Source organism: Agelaius tricolor, unplaced genomic scaffold (assembly GCF_023055355.1).
Source record: "Agelaius tricolor isolate 1412-34295 unplaced genomic scaffold, bAgeTri1.0.p SCAF_14, whole genome shotgun sequence".
Taxonomy (NCBI): domain Eukaryota; kingdom Metazoa; phylum Chordata; class Aves; order Passeriformes; family Icteridae; genus Agelaius; species Agelaius tricolor.
In genome coordinates, this window is record NW_027269274.1 from 1,844,506 (window position 1) to 1,870,627 (window position 26,122).

General features: G+C 45.5%; 1 protein-coding gene across 3 annotated transcripts in view; it reads right to left on the reverse strand.

The window, feature by feature from the left end:
- Window positions 1-516: 516 nt before the first annotated feature.
- The window catches only part of LOC139595743 (contactin-4), a 275,452-nt gene continuing 249,846 nt past the window's right edge, over window positions 517-26,122 (reverse strand). For 2 of the 3 annotated variants that reach the window (XM_071439314.1, XM_071439312.1), the window contains 11 exons: window positions 15,367-15,542; window positions 14,181-14,301; window positions 13,440-13,598; window positions 11,230-11,379; window positions 10,143-10,213; window positions 8,051-8,285; window positions 6,140-6,255; window positions 5,218-5,404; window positions 4,610-4,722; window positions 3,168-3,336; window positions 517-2,260 (listed from right to left, as the gene is read on the reverse strand). In XM_071439314.1, the coding sequence (XP_071295415.1) occupies window positions 2,160-2,260; window positions 3,168-3,336; window positions 4,610-4,722; window positions 5,218-5,404; window positions 6,140-6,255; window positions 8,051-8,285; window positions 10,143-10,213; window positions 11,230-11,379; window positions 13,440-13,598; window positions 14,181-14,301; window positions 15,367-15,542 (1,598 nt within the window). In that variant the 3' untranslated portion in view covers window positions 517-2,159. The remainder of the gene's footprint in view (window positions 2,261-3,167; window positions 3,337-4,609; window positions 4,723-5,217; window positions 5,405-6,139; window positions 6,256-8,050; window positions 8,286-10,142; window positions 10,214-11,229; window positions 11,380-13,439; window positions 13,599-14,180; window positions 14,302-15,366; window positions 15,543-26,122) is intronic. The other variant, XM_071439313.1, reaches the window with a different exon arrangement.

A 26,122-nucleotide genomic window follows, 5' to 3' on the forward strand; every position in this document is an offset into this window, starting at 1 on the left:
GGCTCTGGGGTTGATTGACAGCACATCACAGGGTCCGTGGCAGAGGCTGAAGTGCCTGAGCAGGCGCACAGGTGCGGCCTTGCTCCTCCTCTGGAATGCAGAGCCCCACTCAGCTCCTGCCCTGAAAGGACGGGAAATGTGGATCCGTGGATTGAGTGATGTCAGGCCGTGCTCCCAAAATCCTCAGGAATCCCCAGGATAAGCAGAGGCAGGGCCTGGAAGGGCTTTGCTCCAGCCACAGGCTCAGAGATGCTCCATCCCCATGAGCTTGGACAGCTCACAGCTCTACAAAACAAACCCAAAATTCACCTTCTCATGTTTTTTGGGGAGTTTTGGGAGCAGAATTAGACCAGAGGTGTAGAAATAATTTTTTTTTTTTTTTTTTGCCTTCACAAAGTTTTGATTAAAACCAACTCTTGAATCTTCACATCAGTAACAGTCTCAGCAAGCTCTGAGGGGAAATTTCTCACTGGGCTGAACAAAAAGTGGAGGAAAAAGGCTCCTGGAAGACAGGTATCTTTACAAATGACAGAATATTTATTACCAATACCTTTAAAAAAAGATTACATCTGCTAGATCACTGATAAATATCATTTACACTGGGGAGAAAACTACAGAAGCTTTTTTTTTATTATTTCATTTTTCTTGGTTTTGTGGATTTTTTTTTAAGGTTTTTCTTATTTTATTTTTTTTACATAGAAGTAAACATATCAAACTAAGAAAGGAACACAGCTTGAAATACTGACAATATTTCTCTGGTCAACAACCCTGACTTTTACACAAGTGGAATCCTGATTATGAGTTACTGAATAAATATATTTAGAAGGTCTAAAAGTTAACTGTATTATTTTGTAAGCAAAAGAGACAAGTTACAGGCAAATTCAAGCTATCAGGAGAAAAAAAAAAAAATACCACTGCAGCGCATTGAAAGTTGAAAATTGTATAGAAAATTCCATTGCCTTTTCCAGCGTTATCCCGTCTGAACTTACAAAATTCCCCGTAGTAACAAACAGTCCTTCTCTTGAGAAGAATTATTCCAGTGTGGATATCGTCGTTTTCTGGTGTGACTCTGTTCTGCCTCCAGGTGTCTGGGAAGAGTTTCTAAGGAAAGGCAAAATTCCAGTGGGGATCTCTGGGAGATTCCCACTTTTCCATGGATAACCTGGAGCAGCACCGCTCCCGCTCCAGGCTAGGTTCCCAAACGTCGTCTGGAGAGTGGAGTTACCAAGGATGAGCAGCTGTGTCCCAAAGAATGAGCCCAGAGCAGCTTTCTGCTTTCCTTGGAATTAATCCCCAAACGTGAGGAATTTCCTTGGAATTACATCTCCAAAGGGTTGAGCTGGTCATGCACCCAGGACAAGGCTGGTGGCTGTCCCGCTGTGTCACCACAGATGTCACAGCTCTGCAGGATCTTTTCCCCACCCAATTTGATGCTAATTAGGATCAAGGCAAAGCAATTTCACAGCCCCTCCTCGCTGCACGATGCCGGAATATTGGCTACGTGTCCTGTAGTCCACAACCAACCAAAAACCACGTGGTTTTCCAAAATTCTGCTCTTCTGAGTGTTTCGAGTTTACCCTGCTCAGAGCTCTGGATGAAACGTGTGCTAGAAGCCCTGGGTTCAACACAGGAGTCGCTGGAACTGCCAGTGAAACTCAGCCTGTTACAATCCGGGTCTGGAGCAGTTCTGCCCTGTAAATCTGTACAGTCAGCTCCAGCCAATTTGCCAAGAACAACTTGGAACTCTCCGTCGTAAAAGGAAAAAATCCCAAACAATATTTTCGTGATAATGTCGTCCGTAGCATTTTATAGCAGAGGAAAAAAATTAATATCTACATCATATGTTAACTTTAAAAAATTCTATAAAACACTAAATATATAATAAAAAATATGCATATAAGGACATATGTAAACTGCTTTGGTAACATCGTATTACAGATGTTTTCAGTGCATTGCAGAGTTTCCAAGGAAACTTCAGACAAAGCTATATTTGCTTTGAGGAAGTACTGTATAATGCCATTCCTAAAGAAGCATAAACATTTTTTTTTCCAGTAGTAAGATGTACTCAAACCACAATATTACTTAGTACTGGGTGTCTCCAAAACAACTAGCTAAATGTTGCTTATATTATAAAGAAGAAGTCCTCGGTGTCATTGTTGTCATAAACTGGAGCGTGCTGTGAGGGAGATCATGATTGTGCTGAGGGCTGACAGCGTGCAGGCGCTGGAGGTCGATGAGCCCGAGCCTCTGGCGTAGGCATCTGAGAGGGGAGAGGGGAAAAAGGAGCCAGAGGTGAGCAGAGAACAATCCCTGAACTCTTCCTTAAGCCACCTCCCCCAAGGTTTAAATTCCCTTTCCTGGGATAAAGCACAGCCCCCTCCTCCTCTTCATGGTCACCTCTCCAATTGAATTTTTGGTTTCTTTTCAATTCCTGCCCCTGGTGTGCTGAGGCTCACAGTTCTCATTATTTCACACGCTGCCTGCTTATCATTATTTGGTATTTTTTCACAATTGCACCATATTCCAGCTGTTCCTTGTGCCTCCCATCCTGGAGGAGCCATGTACCTGCTCCGTGACCCCTGGTCTGGAGCCAAATGGGAGCTGGCATGTTCCAGCTCCCCTTCCCTCTCCTGTGCTGCTGATTGAATTCCTCTGCATGGTTTACACAGCCATGCAGGGGAGAACTCTGCTCTCACCCAGGGTTTTTTACATTGCTGTGATTTTAATGCCATATTCCTGCATTGCAGAGGCTCCTGATTTAATGCAGCTTATAAAGCGGGGCATTATTAATGGAAGATGGGACATGGAGATTTTGCAAAAGCCATGTTGTGTAATAAAATACTCCTTGTGTTTGTTATTCTACACCACCTCATTTCCCTAAATAAATATTTATGCATCCAGCACACAATGGGATATGGCTGTACAGCAGCCTCATAGATTTAGAAGCCCCTGCATGCTGTATTTGGTTGTAGTGAATTGCAGTGAAACAATACATTTAACACACAGAACTGAGAGGGGAAAGCATCTGGAAACCTGAAATACAAATAGAACTAACTAGGATGGTGTTTCTTTTGGCTGAATCTTGTTTTTGGGATGAAATCAGAATGAGGGACTGGACTGTGTGCTGGTGGGACCCTGTGGCCCAGAGCCCATTCCCCCATCCTTACTGGATATCTTTGGGATTCGGATTTGCTCGCTGCTGCTGCCGTCGCCGCCGTCGCTGAAGGGTTTGATCTCGATGATGTAATCCTCATCAAAGGGCAGGGACAGCTCCACTGAGGTTTTATTTGTTTCTATGACAGACGTGCTGCTCTCCCTGTTCCACCTGTACAAAACCTGTGGCCAAGGGAGAGACAACAGGAGGCAGGAAGGGCAGAGCTGCCCGTTGTGCTCAGAGCTGCCCACCTCAGGGTGTCCAGAGGTGCTGCTGCTCTTTTCCTGCTCCTCGTGCTCAGGAGTGGTCTGGTGACACAGGGGACATGTGGGCTTTGCTGGGGACACCAGCACAGAGGTGGCAGTGCCTGGGCAGGAGGTTGATGCTGATCAGCAGCACTCAACACAGCACCGATACCTGGGGGAGCCCCTCAGAGAAACCCTTGCCTTGGTCAAGCTAAAATAAACCCCTATAGAAGTAAAAACTTCTTTATAGAGGTCAGAAATTCCTTATTATGCTGCTTCTGGAAACTGAGTTGGGATATTTGAAACAGTGCCACCAATGGTTTCCCAGAATAAATGACTTTTGTGAACGACCTTCTGAGCTGTGGGAGCTGTACTAATTTATATCATAAATTGTGTCATAAAAGACAAGATTTCTAGGCAAAAATAAGAAAAATAGGCAATGTTTTGCTATGATTCAGGAAATAAATCCATGTGGTTGTGCTACCCTTACAGTAAGTTAAAGGAGAATGTTTTAGAAACTCTCTAGATGCTTTTCCAGGGTGATGAGCCTCTCTCTTCCTCTTTCAACCAACTCCTTAATTTGCATTTCAAACCTAAAATATGTAGTGAAAAGCTGGTCCAGATTGCTGAGGTTCATCTGAGGTTTGGACTAAAAACCCTGAGGAATTACTTATGTTTGGTGAGCCCATACAGAGCACCAAAGACATTTAAAAGTTGGTGCAGGAATTGAGGGGAGCTGGCACAGGCTTGCCAAGCTGCTGGCATTCCAGACTGGGAACAAAACATGGAGCATGGCCAGGTCCTTCACGGGCTCAGGATCTGGTGGGAAACGTTTGCACAACTCCAAGCCCAGGGCAGCGTCTTTTTGGGCTAAATGAAACCCTTGTGGAAGGTGGTGGAGCTGAATTCTTCTCAAGGTTTCTCTCTAGTTAAACTATGCCCTATTAAAACTGCTTCTAATGAGGATTCTTTCTTTTCCTCTTGGCTTGGCTTTCTGAAGGAAATGGGAGCTATTAAAAAAGCATTTTATTTATTTGCAATTAAGGAGCCAACTACAGCCATGGGGAAGTTTCTGTGGAAGGCAGGAGTGAAGTTCTGCAGGTGGGAGCTGCAGGAAAAATATGCTCACATACACAGGCATGGCTCTGGTTTTGGAGGAATGCCCCAGATCTGACCTGGGAAATCCTGAGTGTACCATGGGAATACTCACTTTGTAGCCTCTCACTTCTGACTCGTTGTCCAAGGCTTTCACCTGGTCCCAGTTCAGGATGATCTTGGAGTCGGATGAATTCCACACAATGTTCCCGGGGGGCTGACTCGGTGCTGCACCAAAAACCAGACAGCACCACGTTACTGGGGAGAATCAATTCCCAGCTGGATCCCTTCCAGTGCCAGTGGGGCTTCCAGCAGCACAGCTGAGCCTGCCCAGAGCCCTGTCCCTGTGGAAAGCTAACGAGCTGCTCCACTGATCTGTGTCCTCAAGGTCACGGGAGGTGTGACACGACACGGGGCTTTAAATGAAAAAGGGATTCAGTCAGTTGCTCAACATGCCTGAGACCAGAGGAAAAAAGCCCTCTTGAACACTGAGATAAATATTTAATTTGCCTGCACAGCTGTGATTTCGGTTTTGCATGCTCTGCTTACTTAACATCGGGAAGAACCTCACGAAAAAAATGAAATAAAAAGGCTGAGCCTGGTAAATCTGCACAAAAGCCTGGCAAGGAGAAGTCTGACAGTTCCTTTGGACTCAAGAGAGCTGGGAAATGAGAGAGGGGAGCAGTGGCTGGACCCCACCAGGGCATCCCTGCCAGCACTCACGTGGCTTTTTGGTGGTGACGTTGACAGCGGCGCTGGAGGGGCCGGTGCCGGCCGTGTTGTAGGCCCTGACTGCCAGGTGGTAGAGGGCATTGCCCCTCAGGTTGCTGACTTTTGTGGACGTTTGGTTCCCCACCGTGCGGATCCTTCTGGCGTTTTCCTCCTTCTCGTCGTGCCGCCAGCAGCGCACCTGGGGCAGAGCAGGGCGGTGGCAGAGCAGGGCGGTGGCAGTGCCCTGCCCCAGAGGGGCTGGCAGCACCCCCTTGTCCCTGTCACCACCCCAGATGTGCTCCCAGGGACAGCTCCTGCTCCCTGCCACCATCCTGGGGCCTGCTGGGGACCAGCCTGGCTGCAGCGCTCCCTCCCCGCGCCTGCCCATGGCAGCACCCTCAGGGAGGGCTGCACTTCCAGCCAGATCCCGCTCAGAAAGGTGGAACTTTTAACCTTGTGAGAGAAAGGTGGAGTTTTTAACCTTGAGAGAGAATGGTGGAACTTTTAACCATGTGAAAGAATGGTGGAATTTTGAACCACGTGAAAGAATGGTGGAATTTTGAACCTTGAGAGAGAATGGTGGAGTTTTTAACCATGTCAGAGAATGGTGGAATTTTTAACCTTGTGAGAGAATGGTGGAGTTTTTAACCATGTCAGAGAATGGTGGAGTTTTTAACCATGTCAGAGAACAGTGGAATTTTTAACCATGTCAGAGAACGGTGGAATTTTTAACCATGTCAGAGAATGGTGGAATTTTTAACCTTGTGAGAGAAAGGTGGAACTTTGAACCATGTGAGAGAAATCTCTGTGCACCAGAGGCAAAGAGAAGCAAATCCACTTTAGGAACACACCCATGGCGGGAGGAGCAGCACGAGGATGTCTCTGTGTCCCCTCAAGGCTGGCTGCTGAAAGGATCCTGCATTGTTTCCCATACCTCATATCCCTGAATTCTTCCTTTGTGCTGGTTCTCCCACGGGGGAGCCCAGGAAACTTCGACGTCTGAGGCAGAAATGCTTCTGGCCAAAACAGTGGTTGGGGCTCTCGTTGGCTCTGGGCAGTTAAAAATAGAAGTAAGACTTTTCAATTCCATGTTCAATTAGTCTCAAACGTCAGGGGATTTATTTTCCTCATTGCACAAGGAAGAAAGCAAACAAATGTCCACGTTTCAAACCGATGGCCTGTCAGGCTGTGCTCCCTCAGAAATAATAAGATGTCATTACCAAACTCAACCCAGGATACCGTGTACTGTAATTAGGACAAGTGGGAACATTTTCTAATCAGTGGACATTAATTCATGCTAAATCTCCACAGAATTCTTCCCAGATTACATATTAATTTTCCATTAATATCAAAAGATTTCATTATGATTAATGTTATTTTAATGACTATTGAAAAGAATTAATCATGGTTCGCCATTTATTATAAATCAGAGCAAGACTGAGGTATCAAAGGATGTGTCAAGGTGGAAACCAAACCCTTTCAGACCCTGTTACATACAAGTAAAGATATTATTAAAGAAAGGCCTTATAAAATCGTGGTTTAGGCCTGCTACTTCAGCTAGGTGCAGTTACCATAAGAAATGTTAGTTCCCATAAGAAAGAATGAAAGGAATGAGAAGCAGTTAACATAGGAACCTATGAACCATTTGCACCTGCATAAACAATAAACCTGTCCCATGAGAATCAGTGGAAATAAATATGTAAACTAACCAAAAATAAAGAAGATTGATAAATATGCAAAATACCATTTACTAACCAATGACCTGAGTGTCAGTGTATTGTCAGCCAATTGTTAGGTCTAACACGGTGCCCTCTGATAATCCCATAAAAATATGAACTGTGCAATAAAGATTTGGCTTTCCTGCATGAAGAAACTGAGTCTTGTCTGCTTTACTCAAACAAGACCCTGGAGCATGGGTTTGAGAAATGCATTTGTAAAGAATTTTTAAAACTTGATAGAAAGCTTACACAGTCTTGTACATCTGTATGCAAAAGCTGAGGTGAGGTGTGCTGACTTAGGAAGACCATAGAATAGAGATAACATTGTTGAGAGAGAGAACTAAAAACAAGTTTCAACAAGTTTCAAAATATGGCCTTGCAAAAAGACCAAATATTTTAGAGAATTAGAACTGTGAAAGATGCATTATAGCAAAACCATGTGGATAAAATAGAGGTGATTAGTATTAGAAGTAACAGCAGCATTGTGTGGTGGGGTGGTGTTCACAGGGGTCCCAGGATGGGGGAAGAGATGAGAATCCTGACTCCATGTTTCAGAAGGCTGATTTATTATTTTATTATATATATATTATATTAAAAGAAAATGATATATTAAAACTATACTAAAAGAATAAAAGAAAGGATTTAATCAGAAGGCTTGAAAGGAAGGGAATGGAAAGGAATGATAATAAAATCTTGTGACTGACCATAGAGTCTGAGACAGCTGGACTGTGATTGGCCATTAATTAAAAACAACCACATGAGACCAATCAAAGATGCACCTCTTGCATTCCACAGCAGCAGATAATTACTGTTTTTCATTTCCTCTGAGGTGTCTCAGCTTCACAGGAGAAAAAAATCCTAATGAAAGGATTTTTTCATAAAATGTGCCCGTGACAGTGTGGCAAAAGCCAAGAGGCTGAAAAGCATTTATAAAGTATTGTACCCAAGAAATAGGTTTGCTTCTAACAGAACAGCGTTAAGTTTTACATCTCTTACGTCTCACCCTCCATCAAGACTGACAATAAAATAAAATATTTCAAAACGCCTCTCAATTCCCCATCTCTGCAAAAACTATGAAAACCAACACACGAGGGGAGGGAGAGGAGGCGGGGAGGGCTCATCTCTACCTTCCTCTGCCGAGTAGACGACGGTGACGGGGCTGAAGGAGCCTTCCCCCTTGTTGTTGTAGACGCCCACCTTGACCTCGTAGGGCGAGAAGGGCGGCAGGCTCTCGTTGCGGAACACGTAGCGCGCGGCGTCGGGCGAGGCCACCACCGTCTGCATCCAGCTGACCGTGCCCAGGGGCCGGAACGCCACCACGTAGCCAAAGCCACCCCCGTTCTGCAGCTCCTCGGGCACCGTCTGAGGGACAAACGGCGGCTTCAGGACACGCTGACCGCCCCCGGCAGCACCCATGGATTCCTCTGGGTCCTCTCTGTTCCTAGCTTGGACTTGGGGATCTCAGAGGTCTTTTCCAAACTAGTTAATTCTAGGATTCTGGGATTCTGGGATTGTGTGATTCTGGGATTCTGTAATTCTGTGATTCTATAATTCCGCGATTCTGTGATTCTATAATTCTGTGATTCTGGGATTCTGTAATTCTGCGATTCTGGGATTCTGAGATTCTGGGATTCTGGGATTCTGGGATTCTGCAATTCAGTAATTCTGCGATTTGGTAATTCTGTGATTCTGTAATTCTGAGATTCTGGGATTCGGTAATTCTCTGATTCTGGGATTCTGTAATTCTGGGATTCTGGGATTCTGTAATTCTGAGATTCTGTGATTCTGGGATTCTGTGATGCGGTAATTCTGTGATTCGGTAATTCTGCGATTCCGTAATTCTGAGATTCTGTGATTCGGTAATTCTGTGATTCTGGGATTCTGGCATTCTGTACACAGCACGGGAGATGGAGCTGCAGGAGGTCCTATGTCACATCCAACCTGAATTCAGCCCATCCTGCCTGCACCGGAGCCTTTCTGCTCCATGGAACAGGAAGCAGCACCTCCAGAAGACCCTCCTGAAGATAATTTCCCTTCCCTCCTGCCTAGATGGGGGCTCCGTTACTGATGTAATTTTAGGCTTTGTGAAGAGCCTGAGGTTTGCTGGGGTGAAGCAAGGACACAGTTCCTGCTCTCCCAACACACGTGCAGCTGCTCTCACACCTTTGGGATCACACATGAAACCCCAAAGAACACACCCTGGACACACTGACACTTCCTACTCTGAGGCTTGCAGCCCCCTAAAAAGCTACACTAAACCCAAAAGGTCCAGAATTAAAATAATCCCTAATTATGGGCCACCCTCCCTGAGATGTCCATGGAGCTTCAGCAGGGGTTACTGCTGGTGACTGCATCCTACTCTGTGTTGGAAAGCTCACATAAAGAAAAGGCCTCTGGGCATTTAAAAGAGTAAAACCACTCTACTATCAAAACACAAATGATATTTTGTGCAAATTGCATCTTGAACCAATGGCTGATGTTCTGGCCATGTGTGTTTTTGAAACATATTGCAGTATCTTTAGGAGACACGGCGTAACTAATTAGTCCAACAGAGGGGGAAATTTAGCACATTGAGCTGTGTGGTGAGGACAAAAACCCATTTATAGGTTTTTAATAACCTCAGAAATATCTCTGGCGATTCATCCTGCCAGCTTGGTCAGAAATAGTGCTAAATGGAAGCGTTAGCATGTCTAGTGGAGTTCATTATTAGGAGAAATATGCCAGCTGCATCACATCACAACATGAAAATATGAGCAGACAAATGACTAAAGTTCTAACCCTGTCTGCCTTAAGGAATATTAAACATTTCTCTTCTCTGCATCTCCTCTCACTGGCTGCCATCAGCAGCAATGAAAGCCAGCATGCCTTGTGCTGGCTCTGAGCTGTTTGCTGCCTTATATCCCAGGGAGGAGGAGGAGGGAGGAAGCTGGGAGCCAGCACAGCAATTCCCCAAAGTTCCTACCAGGTCAGGATGTTCCAAGCCTGTTTTATCCCTTGGGTGGCTCCTGGCCATCCGCATTTTGCCTTGTGGATGTGCTGGGAGTCAGGGGAGCTGAGCTGGTGGCAAATCCTGCTCCCCATGGTCCCTGCTCCCCACTTCCCTGGGGTGGGCTCAGCCCATCCTTTAGCTGCCTCTGATTTTATCACACAATCTGGGCTTTTTTACTGCCAACCCTTTGAAATCCCCAGAAGGCTCAGGGGGGCTGGAGTGAGACTCACCTCCCAGGTAATGACCAGCTCAGACTTGCTGCCTCCACCTCCACTGACATTAGCTGGGGTCACCTCAGGGACTGCAAAAAGATAAATGCAGAAGATGGATGTGACAGTTTTGGAACCCAAAACCCACATGGAGATGGAGCAGAGCTGTGCAGCAGCAGGACACTGCTGGCCTTCCCCTGCTGGGGCCAGGAACTGTTAAAATGACTAATTTGCCATGGCAAACAGCACATTAAAAGTATGTCAACAATAGTGTATTAAAAGTATGTCAATTAACTTGTGTATTCTGTCACTAATTGTTCAGTTTAAACATTTGTCCTCCAGTAAAAAAGGTCTTTTATTTATTTTCCTGTTTCATATTCAGTTCTTCTGTGGAAAAGAGGAGCCACCTGCCAGGGCTTCCCCACTGTTGGGGAAGATGAAACAGGAAAAGCCTTATGATTGCCTGGCAAAAGATTTTGAAAATATAGAAACTATAAGTGAGATTGAAATGAAAGCAAGCTTTGAGATACCTCAGCTACTGAATGACTGGAAAACAATGGTGTGGCCAGCTGAAGGTAATCCCCTTTTGATGGAACAACACCCTCTGCTTGCAGACAGGCCCAAGGGGCAGAGCAGACCCTACAGCTTGGCAGAAGGGGCCCAAAGAGGAGTTTTTAGGGTTTAAAATGTAACCCAGTATGGTAATGGAATGAACCTTATAGGCTGTATATAAATGCTATAGGATTTGTATATTGTACTAGATTGGTTAGTGAGAATCAGAATATTCAACACAGAAGAAGATTTATTGTATTGCAATGAGAACCTCGACCTCTTACCCTCATATCCTCTTTTACTCTCTCTCATCCTCTTTACCACTCTCTTTAATTCTCTTTACTGCTCTGAGCTGTGGCTGGCAGCTCCCAGCAGGGCCCTGCACCCAGGCCCTTTGCAATAAACCCCAAGTTCCACGTCCTGGCTCCAGAGCTCTCCCGTCTCTGTTCGTCACCACCGTCCCACGCCCAGCACTCCTGCACCCACAGCCAGGGGATCTCTGGGAATTTACTGCACAAAGATTTCCCCCCCAGCCCCTGTGCCCAGCCCCACTCACGAGCCTCCTCAGTCCTTCTCTTCTCAGAGGGGCTGCTGGGCTCCCCGATGCCGATGAGGTTGGCAGCCACCACCCTGAACTCGTACTCCACCCAGGGGTTCAGCCCCACCACCGTGGCCGTGAATGTCCTGCCGTCGATGACCTCTGGAACTGGGGTGAAAGGAAATTAAATATTAAAATACTGCTGGGAAAAAGGCACAGGGGAATCTCATTTCCTTAGAGGTGAGGGCTTAACGTAAGTAGCAAAAAACAATTGATGAATTTTCTCTCGTCTCTCTAACGTTTTGCCGACTGCAAAGAAGTGAACTCGTCCTCCACCCAGGGGTTCAGCCCCACCACCGTGGCTGTGAATGTCCTGCCAGCAATGATCTCTGGAACTGGGCTGCAAGGACATTAAGCAACAATATTAAAATACTGCTGGGAAAAAGCACAGGGGAATCTCATTTCCTTAGAGGCGAGGGCTTAGCGTAAGTACAAAGAAGGATTGGTAAATTTTCTCTCATCTTTCTAACATTTTGCCAACTGTAAAGAAGTGAAAGAGGCAGCATTAAACTCCTGTGCTTTTTAGCCCAGAAATTCCTGCAATTAAAGAGTTTCTCCAAAATTGCCACAGTTTGGAAACAAAGTGTCATGACAACAGGTTTGGAGAGTCTTTATTTTTCTCTTTTTGAAACACACTGTTGCCTCTGTTTAATGGTTACTGGAACAAAATTAACCTCTGACGGAATGAGCAATCACATCATGGGATTTTTCCCTCTATCAGGAAAATAATTCTCCTTAAAGACAAGCTGGATGACACTGTTTGTCCCTGAGGGATGTCTTTATAGACCACAATTACTGTTGTATATCTCCAGCATGGCAACAAAAGATAGGAATTCATTCTGTTTTCCCTTAAACATTCATGAGAAAAATGAGTGAGTAATGGCACTGACTGCACCCTAAATCTTTGGGTTGCCAAACCTGAAACTACTTAATAAGAGCAGTGCTCTGAAGTCAGGGAAATTGCTTTTCACACCAGGGGCCAGAGCTGGCCAAAGCAGCCCTGGCTGGGTGCTGAGGTGTTACATAGAGGTAAAAATCTTATAAAAGAAAGGCCTTGTAAAATCAGGCCTTACTACTTCAGCTGAGCTAATAGCAAGCCTGATAAGTTCCTGTGAGAAACCTGGCAGTTTTCATAAGAATAGAATCGTGTAACACTGAAAATTTACTTATTCCCTTATGAAAGAAATTATGAAAATGGAAATCAGTTTACATAACAATCTATTCTTATGAAGGAATAGAAAGAAACAAAACAAAAAAAAATAGAAATAGAAATAATGTATTCTTGTGAAATTTACACCTATAAGAATTAAAAGTCTATCCTGTGAGAAACAAAAAAAAAGATAAACCATCAAAAAAGAGAAAAGTCTGATAAACATGTACCCTAACCATTACCAACCAATAAACTGAGTTTCAGGAGATCATTAGCCAATCAGATTCAAACACACCACCTAATATGAACTAAATAAATAAAAATCCAGCTATCCTCTGTTGTGTTGTTGGGAGGGTCCCCAGGACGAGGTGAGAGATGAGAATCTGACTTCAAGTCAGAAGGCTGATCTATTATATTATGATATTATATTATATTATATTATATTAAAAGAAATACTATACTAAAACTATACTAAAGAAATAGGATACATCAGAAGGCCAGACAAGAATGAATAATAAAACCTGTGACAGACTCAGAGAGTCTGGGATTGGCCATTAATTAAAAACAATTCACATGGAACCAATCAAAGATGCACCTGCTGGTCAGCAACCTCCAGACCACATTCCAAGCAATCAGATAATTATTGTATTCTTTATAATTACTGTTATAATGATTGTTTATATTAATATTGTTATAATAATTGTTTCTAATTATTGATATTATTAATAACTGTTGTTTACATTTCTTTTCTGAGGCTTCTCAGGAGAAAATTCCTGGCAAAGGGATTTTTCAGGAAGCGTCATGGTGACGATCCTCCTCCCCCAGGCAGCAGCGTGCTGTCCCTCCCTGCAGCCCCTGGGGTGGGTTCTGCCCTGGGTGGGTTCCCCTGCAGCCCCTGGGGTGGGTTTGCCCCCGGGTGGGTTCCCCTGCAGCCCCTGGGCTGGGTTTGCCCCCTGGTGGGTTCCCCTGCAGCCCCTGGGGTGGGTTTGCCCCAGGTGTGTCCCCCAGGCTGCCTTACCTGTGCTCACTGCCTGCCAGCCCACCGAGAAGGGCGTGCGTGCCTGCACCACGTACATGGTGATGGGGCTGTGGTTGTCTGCCCCCGGCCTCCAGGACAGCTGAGCCGTGCTGTCTGTCACCTCCTCGATGGTCACGGCCTCGGGGGGGCCCGGGGGACCTGGGGGTGCAGGAGAATTGAGTGACTGGGGGAGGAAGAGCTGGGTTCACCTTCCCGAGTGACTGGAGAGGGAAGAGCTGGGTTCACTGTCCCCTCCTGTCTCAGAGTCTCTGCTGCTCAGAGTGACTCTGAGATATGTACAAACTTCTTTTTTCCCAGCCTGGCCATCAAAGGAGCCAGGATTTTTCTGTTCTTGTTCTCAAGGTTGTTTATTATTTCTTATTTATAACATTCTTTCTCTGACCTGCCAAGGTCTGTCTGGCAGGTTGGGTTGAGGCACACTGGTGTTATCTTTTATACTAAAAACTACATGTACATTATTTACCATAACTTCCCAATACCTATCACCTATGTTAGACAGTGAGCTCCTACTCTAAACCAATCTAAAAGTGCCACCATCACCCAGAACATGGAGGCTAGGAAGAAAGAAGGAGGACAGGGCACGCCCAAATTCCTCCATCTTGGGACCCCGAGCCCCCATTCTAAAAGTCTCAAAAATCTATTTTTCATCCTGTGACAAACTAACTATTATTCCACTTAAATCCTACAACAGCACCAACAACAGTAGCAAAATTCAAATACCTCTTACAATCAGGTCTGCAGCAGCTGAGAGCTTGTCCACACTTGTTTGCACCATGCAGACATATTTCCCTGCGTGCTTCAGCTGGATGCTCCTGATCATCAAATCACCAGCTGAATCCTGCTGATAAAGTAGGGAAAAGTGGTTACAATTACTTTTTAATGAGCTCTAAACATCACTATCACATGAAGGACACTGTGACTAATGGGTTTGCTTTATGCTGGCTGATGAAAACATCAGCAGTACGAGCCATGGTCTGTTGAAGGGGTGGGAGTCTGCCTGGAAGGTAGGAGAGGGAGCATCCCTAAAATTCTGGCTCCTCCAAGGAGCAGGGCTGGGGGCTCTTAAGCACTTTCCCCATTAAAACAACATGACAGTGGAGGACAGGTTCACTGTGACTGCTCCTTCTCTCTGGATATCCAATTTTTACCCTCTGTGCCATCCAGAGGCCCAGGTTGTGTCTCCATCTCTCCCGCAAGGGAAGCCCAGCCCAAATTTCCAAATTTGGAGATGGCAGCAGTAGTTTTATGGCTTTGTGTCCCAGCCAGCATTTTGATTGCCCAGGACTTTTGTGCTAAAAATCACAAGAGCAGCACTCTCTGAGGAAATCTTGCAGCATAATTTGTTTTCCAAACGCCGAGTGCACGTCTGATTAACTGTTGAATACAACTAATTAGGTTTCTGGATGTAGTGGATGCTGAGAACCTCTCTCAGTTTCTCTCCAGACACAAAACATTTGATACATTGGAAATCTCAGGGAAGCCTCGTGGTTGTGGCCTTTGGACTGAGGAATATTAATAAAGTTTGTAATTTCAGCTCTGTGGGCCACAACAGGAGCAGTCACCCCAAAAAGCCATGGCTGCTGCTGTGAGCCCGGTGCATCAATCTGTGAGTTAATCTTTTCATGATTTTTCTTTTTAAGGGACAAGAGCAAGGCTTGGAAATTGTATCTCCATTTCCTTTCAGCATTACATTTCACTCCTGACAAATGCAAACATGAGCTGTCACCATGCCTGAGACCTGTTGCTCTCTGAAACCTCCCTCAGAGCAACATGCAAAACCCTTCCCAGTTTTCTACCTCTGCTGAAAATTTTCCATTTCTTCCCTCCTTTTTCTTGCTGCCTTCATCCAATTCCTTCTGTTAGCAACCTTCTCTGCATGACCCACCTTGTCAGATTTGATACTTACCCCTCCAACCCTTTCAAAGTGGTCCCCATCTTTCTCAAAGTCTATCAGGTGCCCATTGAACGACCAGGTGAACACAATGTCCAGGGAGTGGTCGTGGGACACCTGGCAGGGCAGGACAATGCTTTCTCCAACTGTGACATCCATGCTGAAAGGGGACACCATGACCCGGGTTGGATCTACAAACAACAAAGAAAGGGGGGAAAAAAAGGATTATTCTTGTTCTCCTGAGGAGCAGAGACATTGTAGGGCTGAGAGAGATCCTAAGCAGTGATCCCTGAGGAAGGTCCTTAAATCAACAAGTGAATTATTCCATCTTTGGGTTTATCCTTTCTCTAGTTGTTGGATTAAAACACTTAATAAATCCTCCAGAGTCCCCTTCCAGCCACCATCCTGATGAAGAAGGAGGAAAGAAAAGGCTGGAAAAGAGTGCAGCAGATCTGAAAGGCTCGATTAAAACTTTTTATCAGAGATTCTCTTACTTGAATCTTCTCACTTCAAAGAGTTGTTTCACACTTACATTGCTCACCATGGTTGTCAAAAAGCTGTTCTGTCATTCCTAAATTAAATGTAAAATCACCAAAACTGGAATCAAAAGGTTGTATTAAAGCCTGGAGCTGTTAAAATCTGGCCATACCTGGGAAGGCAAAGATCAGGCTGAGATTATTGTTATTACATTTCCTGACAACTGTATTTTGTATTTATTTGTATTTTGTATTATTGTATTTCCTGACAACTGGCCACGCTCTGAGGGGTGGCTCCACATCTCACAGCCTTTCCTTGGGCCCCCACAAAGAATAAAGGTAAATCTGAGTGACACCAACAGAGCCTCCCACAGCGTGGAACCCAAACTCTGATGTGGTGCCAGACAGGGGCATTTCAGGGTCTGCAGCAGAAGGGGGGGTCCAAACCAGGACATTTCCAAAGGGGAGCCCCAGAGCTGGCAGGGTCTGTGTCAAACACAGGCAGCAGCTCCACCCTGGTCCAGGACTAATCCCCTTCTCACAGCTGCAGCTCCACAGCTCCTCCAGCACTGCTTTAATTGTCCATTTTTCACCCCAGTGTGAGCGGTGGTGGCACAGAGAGATGAGCCATGACACATTATGCAGACTCCTGCTCCTCATCTGTGCCCGTGAATTCCCTCTGCTCCTAAAGTTAACATTTCTCTTCCATTTCTGTTGACAAAAAATGCGGCAATTTTTTCTACAGGGCCTCAGAGGAAATGAAAAGGAGAAAAACATATTGCTTAACCATGAGACCAAAAGTCTGAAAATCATACAGAGATAGATACTTTTGCTTATTCCAAAAATCTACTCTGCACAGCTGTCATGCTAAAATAATACCAGCATTATTCAATCTCTGGTACATGACACCAAAATCTCAACAACTTCTTCCTGAGCCTATTGCCCAACTGCTTAATTCTCTGCTAAAATAATAAAGATACAGCAGCACAGATATGGACTGGGCAGAACTGCTCACGGAAATCCAGGGGATGCAAAGCTGTTCCTGGATTTTCAGCCTTATCAAAAGTCTGCAGGAGGTGGTGAGAAAGATTTTGTTGCTGTCTGGAGAGATTTCAGATCAAGTCCTCAGGGACTTGGCTGTGTTATCTTGGCCAAGTTTAATTTGTCTGCATTTTGTGTTCACTTCTGACCAAGCAGAGGAGCTCTTAGAACAATTGTTATGACACTTAATTAATCAGTGAATTAATACATTAAACTCAGGTGTTTATAAACATGAAAGGAATGAAGAATATCAAGGCTAGAAATATATAGATATATAATATATAGAATATATAATTTCTATATCATTTCTATATCTATATATAATATAGATATAGAATATATAATTGTATAATAGAAGATATAATTGTATAATTGTAATATAGAAGATATAATTGTAATGAATTTTAGAATATAGAATAGATACTAGAATATAGAATTCTGGTAATTTATATTCCAGAATTCTATACACTTACATTTGTAGAATATATTAGATATAAATATTAATTAAATATTAATTAAATATAATTAAATGTTCTTTATGGAATATTTATATTCTAGAATATAGTTAGAATATTATAGGTTTATATAGTTAGAATATTATAGGTTTATATAAACCAGTAATAGAGAGTATAGAATAGAAACATAGAAATATTAAAATATAATAGAATTCTAAGAGTTATATAAATTATATCCAGAAATGGGGGTTTGCTGGAGGCCAAGGCAGCTCAGCACAGCTCCTGTAGGAACTGTGGCTGCCTGGTGCTTCCAAAAACGCCTGCAGGTTTCAGGGAATCCTGGAATCATTCAGGTTACAAAAGATCTTTTAAGGTCCCCAAGTCCAGCCATTCCTCACTACTCTCCCCTGTCCCAGGTGCCACATGCACACATCAGTTCAATCCCTCCGGGCAGCTTTTCCCTCTGGAGGAACCTTTCCATGGGCAATTCCTGCTGCCATCCATCCCGAGCCGGGCCTGGAGCATCCCTGGGCTGGCAGGAGCGCAGCTGGAAGTGACACTGGCAGGGACAGGCTGTAGGTGTCACTGAAGGCTCGGCAACAGCGGAGCTCCTTCCCTGCCTGCCTTCCACACCAGCGCTCTCGAGGATGCTCTCTGTGGGCAAGTGGGCTCTTCCACACCAGCACTCTCGAGGATGCTCTCTGTGGGACGGAGGCGGCACTTCCCAGTTTCCCAGGGTTTTCCCAGTGCCTCGGAGCAGCTCCTGGGGGCTGGAGCAAACCCTGCTGGCCACAGCAGCGGCTCTGGGTGCCCAGCCCTCCCTGCTGGGGGGCACCAAGGTCACCCCAGCTCCTGTCACCTCCTTCAGTCCCAGCTGAAATCCCCATTTTCCTGCCTCACCTCCCTCGGCTCCCCCAGCGCAGTGCCAGAACTCGGGATCTGAATCCATCATTCATGGATTTGGTTTATCCTGCAAGAGACTTTAACCAAGTTTAATTTCTTCTTTAGAAGAAAGGGACCCGAGCATCACTTCCCATCTGTGGGAAGGCTGTGGTTGCTTCCCTTCTCTCCTTTATCAGCTGCCCATCATCAGCCACGAGTGCATCTCCTGATGCTTTTGGGATGCTGGGATGCATTTTGGGATGCATTTTGGGATGCATTTCCAGCTGCATCCCCATAGGCTGCAGGACCAAGGGTAAGGCCTGGGGGTCACAGTGAGCCAATATGTGAGGGAACCACTCCAATGGATGGGGTGTCCATGGGGAGGGAGGATTTGTTTAGGGAAAGCAGCTCTGCTTGTGTCACATCCATCTGCAGATCTGCAGGATGTGACACGGGCTGCAGTGGCAGCACACGAGTGACACAAACCTCAGCAGGGGCTGACACTCACAGATAATGCTTTTTTTCCCTTAAAAAAATAGGTCAGAGCAGCTTTGGAATGAGGCCAGGCACGGTGTCACCGGCTGTGTGCCAGAACTGTCACAGCAGAATTCCCACTGACCAGAGGGGTTTTCCCAGACCAGGTGGACGCAGAATCCCATTCCCAGTTTGGCTCAGCCCCAGGGCTGGGTGAGCCACGCCAGGGGATGGATCCAGCCCAGCCCTGCAGGTGAGGATATCCAGTGGCAAGTGAGGGTATCCAATAACTGGTGAGGATACCTGAGTGCAGGTGAGGATATCCAGTTGCAGATGAGTATATCCAATTACAGGTCAGGATATCCAATGGCAGGTGAGGATATCCAGTTGCAAGTGAGGATTAGATAAGCAAAAGAGGAGGAAGAGTGCCAAATGAAGAGGAAGGTTGCTCCAGTGTGGGCACAGACTTGGAGTAATTGGGAATAAAATGAGTTTTCCTCCTCACTTTCTGTCTGACCTTGAGCAAGTCATTAAAAGTCTCTGCTGCCTTATTTGCCCAGCTTATAAAATAAAATGGATCAGACCTTGATTAGAAACAGTTGCAGGTGAGGATATCCAATAACAGGTAAGGATATCCAATAACAGGTGAGGATATCCAGTTTCAAGTAGGGATATCCAAGTGCAGGTGAGGATATCCAGTTTCAGGTAAGGATATCCAGATGCAGGTAAGGATATCCAGTTTCAGGTAAGGATATCCAGTTGCAGGTGAGGATATCCAGTTTCAGGTAAGGATATCCAATTTCAGGTGAGGATTCCCAACGAGTGCTGAGCAGACAGTGGGACCTGCAGTGCCAGCCTGGCTGCTGGAGGAGCACAGAGTGTCAGACTCCAATAAAAGGCTGAACTGGAACATGCTCAGGAGATGCAGCTCCTGTTGTTAAATTGGTGCAATTGAGCATTCAGAGGCAGATTAAACAGAGAAGGGATAATGTCAGCATTTCCAAGGCTGGCTGCAGCTAATACCCAAATGCTTATTGAGACATCTATCCCAGCACACAGGAGGAGGCCGAAGGAGAAGGAACAGAAGGGAATACCTGGGTATTGACAAATTTATCCAGAACAAAAACCCTGAAGAAGTCAAAACTCCCTTCCACAGCCCCCAAATTAGCAGTTCTCTCAGATTGTCCTACTTCTAAAGGAAATTTTCCAAAGACTTACTCCTCCCTTTCTTCTTCCAGCCTTGCCTTCATTCCATGCTGCTGGGAAGTGAATGGGAATGTTGTACAAGGTCCTACAGAATCATGGCATAATTAAGGTTGTAAAAGGCTCCAAGCTCATTAAACTGATCATATTCCAAACTTCAGCCTGCTCTGAGGTCTGCAGCACCTGCCCCTCTCCCATTTCCTCTTTTGCCTGAGCAGGAAAGGTCTGTTGGAAATACTCCTGACTGCTGATATTCCTTGTGAGGACCTGGGCAGATAAGCAGAAGTTTCCAGTTTGATTAACCAGCTAATTACCTAATTCTCTCAGATTAGTGTTACAGTGTTAAAGATCCAGATATATTTCTCCTTATCTGCACAAACCATTTCCTGCATTTCCTGTACAATATTTTAGGATGTGTTTTTCTTGTAGATGAACTCTAACTCAAGCATTTGGGACTCATTTTCCTTTTTTTTTTTTTTTGAATACCAGCACGTTCACCAATTCCATTTTGGCTTTTATCAGCAGGAGTTAATAAATGCATCTCAGATCAATGTCCTCTATTTGCAATGACATTTTACATTATTGTATTGATTCCAAGGCAAATCATGTCTGGAGATAATAAAAATCAATCCTGGGGGATGTGGTTTCTATGAGCAACCAAAGAATCAAAGTCCAATACATGAAAATACTCAAATTTGCTCTATTTTTTTTTTTTTTCTTTCTGTTTGTGATTGAAATACTTATCCAGGACCATAAAGCCAAAAGCCTCTGAGACCTGACTGGTGAAACTTCTGGGAGCTTTGAGTGCTCTGTCATCAGAGAGAGGAAAGAGGAAAAGCGTGCAGGAGAGAGGGAAATACACCTCTGAATTAAAGAGATTAAAACCCAGTGAATGACTGAACACAGAGAGGAATTAGCACAGCAAATTACAGCTGAATGGACTGAGTACTTCATGGGGCATGGCCAAAATTGAGATGAAAAAGAAATGGGGAAAAGGTTAAGTATTTACAGTATCTGGCCTATAAAATATCCCACCTGTGAGCTGTGATGAGTCACACAGATGCTTTCAGGAACAGGCACTTGGCTTTTATGCCAATTTATCCCTTTTTTCCCTGCAATCAGCTATTACACACATTCTTAACAGAAGATTCTGCAGCATTTCCACCCTCTGGTGTGTACTATGGCAGTTCAGCCTATAAAATATAATCCTATTAAAAGCAGACACTATCAGTTTTGAAAAGGGACTTTAGGCCTGGGACTGAAGTCACTTAGCTCCGATTTTAGAAACATTTGTGATTAGTGATTAGAGCTTTCCATGGCATCAGGCAGCGCTGATGTCTGCAGTGAGCCATGGCCCTGTGTTCAGCAGGGATCAGGGAAGGCAGGGATGGAACATCTGACCTTTCCTGGGAGGGCACACACTCAGTTCAGCAGCATGCTGGGCTGAGCTGGGCCTTGAGGACATGCTCACATTGCTCAGATTATCTTGTTTGGCTGAAATCTCCCCCCAGCAGTGTGGGGACATGGGGTTATTTTAGATTTTAGCTGGGAGCCTGAGCCCCTTGGTCAGGAATTTCCTGTGAGGAGGGAAAGTTGTTGTAAGAGGAGACGTTGGCTGTGGCTGCCTATGATCTGTCCCTTCCAAGAGCAGCAGTTTCCTCCTCAGCTCCACTGAAGAGCTTCCCACAGGTGGAAAACTCTCCAAGGCTGATGGCAGAGGCTCCCTGGCAGGACTGGGTGCCCCCAGTGCCCAGAAGGGATGGGCAGCCAGTCAGGGGATTGCATTCTGCACACCCCAGCTGCATCTCTGGGTGGCTGGATAATAAATGAAGGTTGTTTAAATCTGAAAACACATTGAGAACAGAACTGCAAAGGGGGGGGGATGCTGGGGAGGGATGTGCCATTAGAGCAAATTCAAAGACAAAACATCTGAAAATACATCCACTCCAGTGAGAGTGCAGGGAGTGAGGAGAGGCCCCAGCACTCCACTTTAACCTCCATTCTACCCAGTGCAATGCAATCTGATCAAATCAAGCTCTCTCCATACAATTGTCACAAAGCAAATCACATGTAATGGGCTCTGGAGATGACAATCAAATCTGTCACTCAGGCAAATTTGTTCTTGCTCTTTGCAGCAGGATGCAACAGAGCCTGATTACACCAGGAACCTCAAACATCCTCCTGCAGCTCTGCAGACTAAAATAAAACCCACTCCACTCCAGAGCTGCCTCCAGTGAGAGCTCTGTGCTTGACAAATGACCCAGGTGCTGGTGACAATCCTTGTGGATAACCTGGGGAATTCAAGGTGTCACCTTTTGTGGGCCATTGATTGGGACGAGCTGATATCTGTCTTTTCAAGTGTGGAATAATCTACTGTCATTGCAGAAATGATGAGCAGCTCACAGAGAAGGTTAATCAGATACAGCAGAAATCACAGCTAATCTGAGATAAATTGCAAGTCACTCAGGGATCAGTCACTGCTCTCCTTGTACCACAAACCAGGGGAATTGTGCAGGTGGAATTCCCTGGAGCCCATGGACACGGTGCCCAACAACATTTTGCCCCTTGGAACAGCTCACCCTCTGGAGTTGGCTCTTTTATGGTGTTTTTACGGGGTTTTAATAGTGATGATCATAAATCAAAAATTTCAGGAGGCAGCAGAGCAGCAAAAATACAACCTGCAGGCACTCAAAGTGCAGAATCACAGAGTGGTTGCCACAGTCCCTGCATTTCATTCCACATGAATTCTGTGCCTCTTACCCACCCTCCTCCCCAGCACCAAGATGTTTGGAATTAGCTGCTGTGCCAGAATAAATCCCAAATTAAGAGTCATTAGGAGCAGATGCCTCTTGAGATGTCAAACTTAGGGAGCAGCCAGAAAATCCCTGGCTGGACTTTCCAGCTCCCCAGTGAATGATCTCCAGCTTAACCATCCTTAATGTCACCCAGATCAAGGCTTGGCTGTGTCATCCCTGCCTTGGGATAAGCCAGGCTTGGTGTCCAGGACATTCATCTTCCCACCTGCCATTGTGGAAAGGGAGCTGGAGGGGAGCACCTGAAAACAGGACAAGTTCTGCTATTTTTCTACTCTTTTTCTTTTTACTATTCCCTTTTAACTCCTGGCAAATACACATTATCAGAAAGTACCTACGAGTTACAGTCAAACACAGCACAACAGCTGCAAAGCTCAGGATGTTCCAAGGAGCTGGGCCAGGCACAGAGAGCAGAAGCAGGGGGTGATTTTAGCTGTGGTCCCACAGGGGGTGATTTTAGCTGTGATCCCACAGGGAATGTGCCCCTGCTCCCATGGGGGGCACCGCACAGCACAGTTCAAACACCAGCCTGAACACTGGGACCTGGAGCCACAGCCAGATGGGAGCAATTGAGCTCAACAATTCCATCAAAAAGAGGATTAGATAAGCAAAAGAGGAGGAAGAGTGCCAAATGAAGAGGAAGGTTGCTCCAGTGTGGGCACAGACTTGGAGTAATTTGGAATAAAATGAGGTTTCCTCCTCACTTTCTGTCTGACCTTGAGCAAGTCATTAAAAGTCTCTGCTGCCTTATTTGCCCAGCCTATAAAATGGATCAGGCCTTCATTAGGAACTGTTTTGTCTCCCTGTACCACAGTGCACAGCAGATATTTTTATTTAAGATGAACTTTTCCTTGCTCACAGCAGCGTGAGCGAGCCTGACACCCAAACACCTATTAGAGAACAAACCCCATGGCAGGGAGAGCAGAACCAACCAAACAAACACTGAGACAGAATTCCCTGGGCCAAGCAGGTCTCATTTGTTTCCTGGTGAAGATGAGATTGGCTCAGGATGCCCTGTGCTCCCTCCTAAGGAAGTGAATCATTCTAATTAGTGGCACAGAGAGAAGACAACCCTCCCTTTGTGGGGGCTGCGCTCCTGCTTTGCTGCCTGCTGCTGATGGCAGGGGCAGGGGGAGGCAGGATCACAGGTGAGAGGAAAATAACAACCCCCAAGACCATTCCTCATTAGAAGTGGCTCCAAATCCTCAGCACCTCCTCTGCTGAATAAATCTCCCCCACAGAGCATCATTAAAAAGTGTCCCTGACATTTCTGCCGCTCTGTGGCATTTTGCCTCAAATTAGCCAGGAGTTTCTCTTATGTAAATAATTCCAAGGCCAGGACCAGGAGCCAGCCTGCAAAGACACACACGGGGAAGTGGAGGAGCAGCAGCTCCACCCCTGCTCTCAGCCTGGTGCCAGTGCTGGGCCCAGCCATGGTCTGGGGTTTTCTCCCAGACTCTTCCACTCGTGGCTCTGTCACAGACACATTCTATGGAAAATCCTTTCCTTAGGATCTTTGCTCCTGAGGAGCTGAGAGGCCTCAGGAATGAAATGTAACCAATGGTTATCTGCTGCTGTGGGATGCAACAGGTGCATCTGGGATTGGGCTCATGTGGTTGTTTCTAATTAATGGCCAATCACAGCCCAGCTGGCTCGGACTCTCTGGTCAGTCACAAGATTTTATCATCATTCTTTCCTTTCAAGCCTTCTGATGAAATCCTTTCTTCTATTCTTTTAGTATAGTTTTAATATATCATTTTCTTTTCATATAATATATATCATAAAATAACAAATCAGCCTTCTGAAACATGGAGTCAGGATTCTCATCTCTTCTCCCATCCTGGGACCCCTGCAAACACCACCACAGCTCTCTCCTGCAGGGGATGATTTCATTGTCAGCTGCTCAGTTTAGCTCACAGACTAATGGATTTTTACAGAGACTTTTTGCTGTGCCCCTAGGATGGGAACTGAAATTTTCACTGCTAAAATGCTGCTGATTTCCTAAATAAACTCTGTATTCACATATATTCACAACGAACCTGGAAGAAAACACAGTTCTAAACCCTACAAATTGGATTGGTTCTTCGTGGCCCACTTAAAAACTTCAAATGAAAGCAAAATTCATATTCCAAGTGTGTGTGTGTGACTGACAGAGACAACCAACCCAAGCCATGGCGGGTCAGTTCAGTGATGAAATTCCACGAATTTCAGAGTCCACCTGCTTCTGAGTCAGAAACATTGGTATTTTGGGATTAGGACAAGAGACTCCTGTCTCCATGCAATCTCTGATGGGATTGCTCATTATCTTGCACTAAAAAAAAAAAGGAAAATCAGGTGGCAGAATCGCTGATATTGAAGCACCTCCTCCCTGTCATTCAGCAGTGCTGCAGACACCCCCTGGTCTCTCTGGGTGCCACCTGGCTCTATCAGCCCTTCTGCTGACAATAACTCTGGGCAAGCTGTTGGCAATCCAGGCTCAGCCAGAGCACCTCCCATCAGCTCAAACCCTCGGTGTTTGGCTCTGCTGAGCTGCTCCCAAAAGTGCTCCTGAGAAAATGCCCAGCAGGGCTGGGATTTCCCCAAACACTGCCCCAGATTCCTGCCTGCCACACTCTCACACCTCCTCCTCCTCCTCCTCCCACAGCAAATGTGCTCTCCAAACACTTCCTCTGTCTCTTTGATGTTAAAACATCACCCTCGGGCCAGTCTGCTGTGAGTCAGTGATTTCAGGGATATAAAGTTCATTTGCTTTATTCTCCCATGCTGCTTCCTTCATGCCCACCTGAAGCAGAGCTCTCCAGTCACGTTTAGATCATCATCTCCCCCATCCCATCACACTGAATTCCTGACAGCTGGGGAGAAGTGGCTCTGGGGACACCCTCCCCACTGCCACTGCAGCGAAAACAACCTCAGTTTTCTGTTTCACTGCTACAACAACCTCAGTTTTCTGCTTTACAGCTACAACAACCTCAGTTTTCTGTTTTACAGCTACAACAACCTCAGTTTTCTGCTTTACAGCTGCAAAAACCTCAGTTTTCTGTTTCACAGCTACAACAACCTCAGTTTTCTGCTTTACAGCTGCAAAAACCTCAGTTTTCTGTTTCACAGCTACAACAACCTCAGTTTTCTGCTTTACAGCTGCAAAAACCTCAGTTTTCTGTTTCACAGCTACAACAACCTCAGTTTTCTGCTTTACAGCTACAACAACCTCAGTTTTCTGCTTTACAGCTACAACCACCTCAGTTTTCTGTTTCACTCATTCCCCTTTGAGTGTCACCCTGATTCACCCAGGCTTTGTGGAATTCCCATGGAACTCCTGCCTGGAAATTCATCCCACTGCACACCTGGAGAGAAGGACAAGCTCTCTCTGTGCCTTCCTCTGGCACAAAAACCAAATCCATCCCTTAGCACAGGCTCAGGAGGCAGG